The sequence below is a fragment of the Lactuca virosa genome, chromosome 4 (assembly GCF_052849685.1).
Source record: "Lactuca virosa cultivar CGN04683 chromosome 4, Lactuca_virosa_CGN04683_v6, whole genome shotgun sequence".
Taxonomy (NCBI): Eukaryota; Viridiplantae; Streptophyta; class Magnoliopsida; order Asterales; family Asteraceae; genus Lactuca; species Lactuca virosa.
The window spans coordinates 325,481,815-325,483,602 of NC_136429.1; the positions used below are offsets into that span (position 1 = coordinate 325,481,815).

The window sequence follows — 1,788 nt, forward strand, 5'->3', positions numbered from 1 at the left end:
TACCGATCTAACTCAGCTTATACTAAATCTTTTATTGTATCAAAGCATATCGTTTCCTAGGGACGATAACAATCTCCGGCGAGCATGGCGGGAGACAAACCATAAGGATCCGACAAGAAGGAGGATGAGGCGATTGATGCCAGTTCGCCATTCTACATCCACCCGTCGGATTATCCCAAACAAGTCCAAGTAAATGACTTGTTGAACGACAACAATTAGAACGAATGGAAACAAGAGATGGCAAATTTTCTCTTGGCGAAAAACAAGATGGGATTAATAGATGGCACTGTCAAGAAGCCTGAAGTGACATCACCTATGTACACGACATGGGTTCGATCCGACACTATGATAAAAGGGTGGTTAACCACGGCGATAAAGATGTAAATAAGAACGAGTGTTCGATATGAGAACACTTCCTCAGAAATCTGGTCAGACCTTGAAGAGCGATTCGAAAAGGAGGGTGCACCTCGTGCGTACGAGTTAAATCAAAAACTCCATGCAACGAGACAAGATGGGAGTTCTGTTTCGCATTATTACACTAAACTGAGGTCGATTTGGGACGAATTGCAGATGGTGCTTCCCACGCCATGATGCACTAGTGAAGGTTGTGGTTGTGGAATTGGAAAACAACTGAACAAATTGAAAGAGAAAGAGAGGACTTACAAGTTCTTGATGGGATTGGATGATGATTTCTCAGTCATCAGAACTCAAGTTCTTGCTATGAAGCCGACACCATCTATTGGAACGGTGTACCATCTGTTAGCGGAAGACGAGCAACAAAGAGTGCTCACGGTTGGAGTAAGAAGGACGGGGACTGAGGCAACAACGTTCCAGGTCAACTACAATTCACAACGGGAATAGCGACAATCAGTGTCGAAGCAAGCAACTCAACCAGCGAATAAAGTGACGCAAAAATCCTCGAAATCAGATGGTGACAAGAAGATGCGATGTTCTTTCTGTCAGCGAGATGGACACAACAAGGATGGATGTTTCAAACTTATTGGGTATCCAGAATGGTGGCCCAGTAAGAAACACAAACCCACATAAGCTTGTGTGGAGTTGTGCCCAAGACCGATCCCCGGACTCTCAGACGAGCAATATCGGCTCTTTGTTGAGCACTTCAAGGAAGGAACGAATGTATCAAAAAAATTAATGGCAAACATGGCAGGTAGAAACGGAATTTATGATGGGTGGATTCTTGACTCGGGAGCCATCGGGCACATGACACACAGAAGTGATTTTTTGATTAACAAAACCCAAAACCTTAAAGACTCACCTGTCGTCGTTCCTAATGGAGACAAGGTTCAGATCATGGGGGAGGGTGAACATACCTTTCCAGGAGGTTTAAAAATAAAAGGGGTTTTATTTGTACTAAGTTTTAATTACAATCTTCTTTCAGTTGGCAAACTCACAGATGATCTAAACTGTGCTATTACATTTTTCCCCGGTTTCCTTGTGATGCAAGAGTTGGGGACGAAGCACTTGACTGGAGCGGGTAGCCTCAATGGAGAGTTGTATCAGATGGGGGAATGAAGGTGAAGATGAATGAAGCTTTAATGTCGACTTTTGAGGTTTGGCATAAGAGGCTTGGGCACCCATCAATCAAGAAGATCTCGAATTTAGATTTTGTTAGTGTTTTAAATGAAGAACAAATTAATAAATGTGATGCTTGTCTTAAAGAAAAACACACTAGACTTCCATTTCCTGTCAGTGAAATAAAAACCTCTTCTTGTTTTGATCTTATACATTGTGACATGTGGGGTAGGTATATGACTCATTCTCTTAGCA

The 1,788-nt window shown here is 42.5% G+C and overlaps 1 protein-coding gene across 1 annotated transcript; it reads left to right on the top strand.

Annotated features, from left to right (window-relative positions):
- Positions 1–237: 237 nt before the first annotated feature.
- LOC145106103 (uncharacterized) lies at positions 238–861 on the top strand. Its single transcript, XM_079043147.1, has 2 exons — positions 238–380; positions 600–861. Exons 1-2 carry the CDS (start codon positions 238–240, stop codon positions 859–861), a joined length of 405 nt encoding a protein of 134 aa, XP_078899273.1.
- Positions 862–1,788: the final 927 nt, after the last annotated feature.

Bases quoted from the DNA above. Each gene is read 5' to 3' on its own strand.
- LOC145106103 (XM_079043147.1), top strand. From the start codon at position 238: ATGGCAAATTTTCTCTTGGCGAAAAACAAGATGGGATTAATAGATGGC. The intron at 381-599 runs GTAAATAAGAAC...ATGATGCACTAG, and splicing joins TTAACCACGGCGATAAAGAT to TGAAGGTTGTGGTTGTGGAA.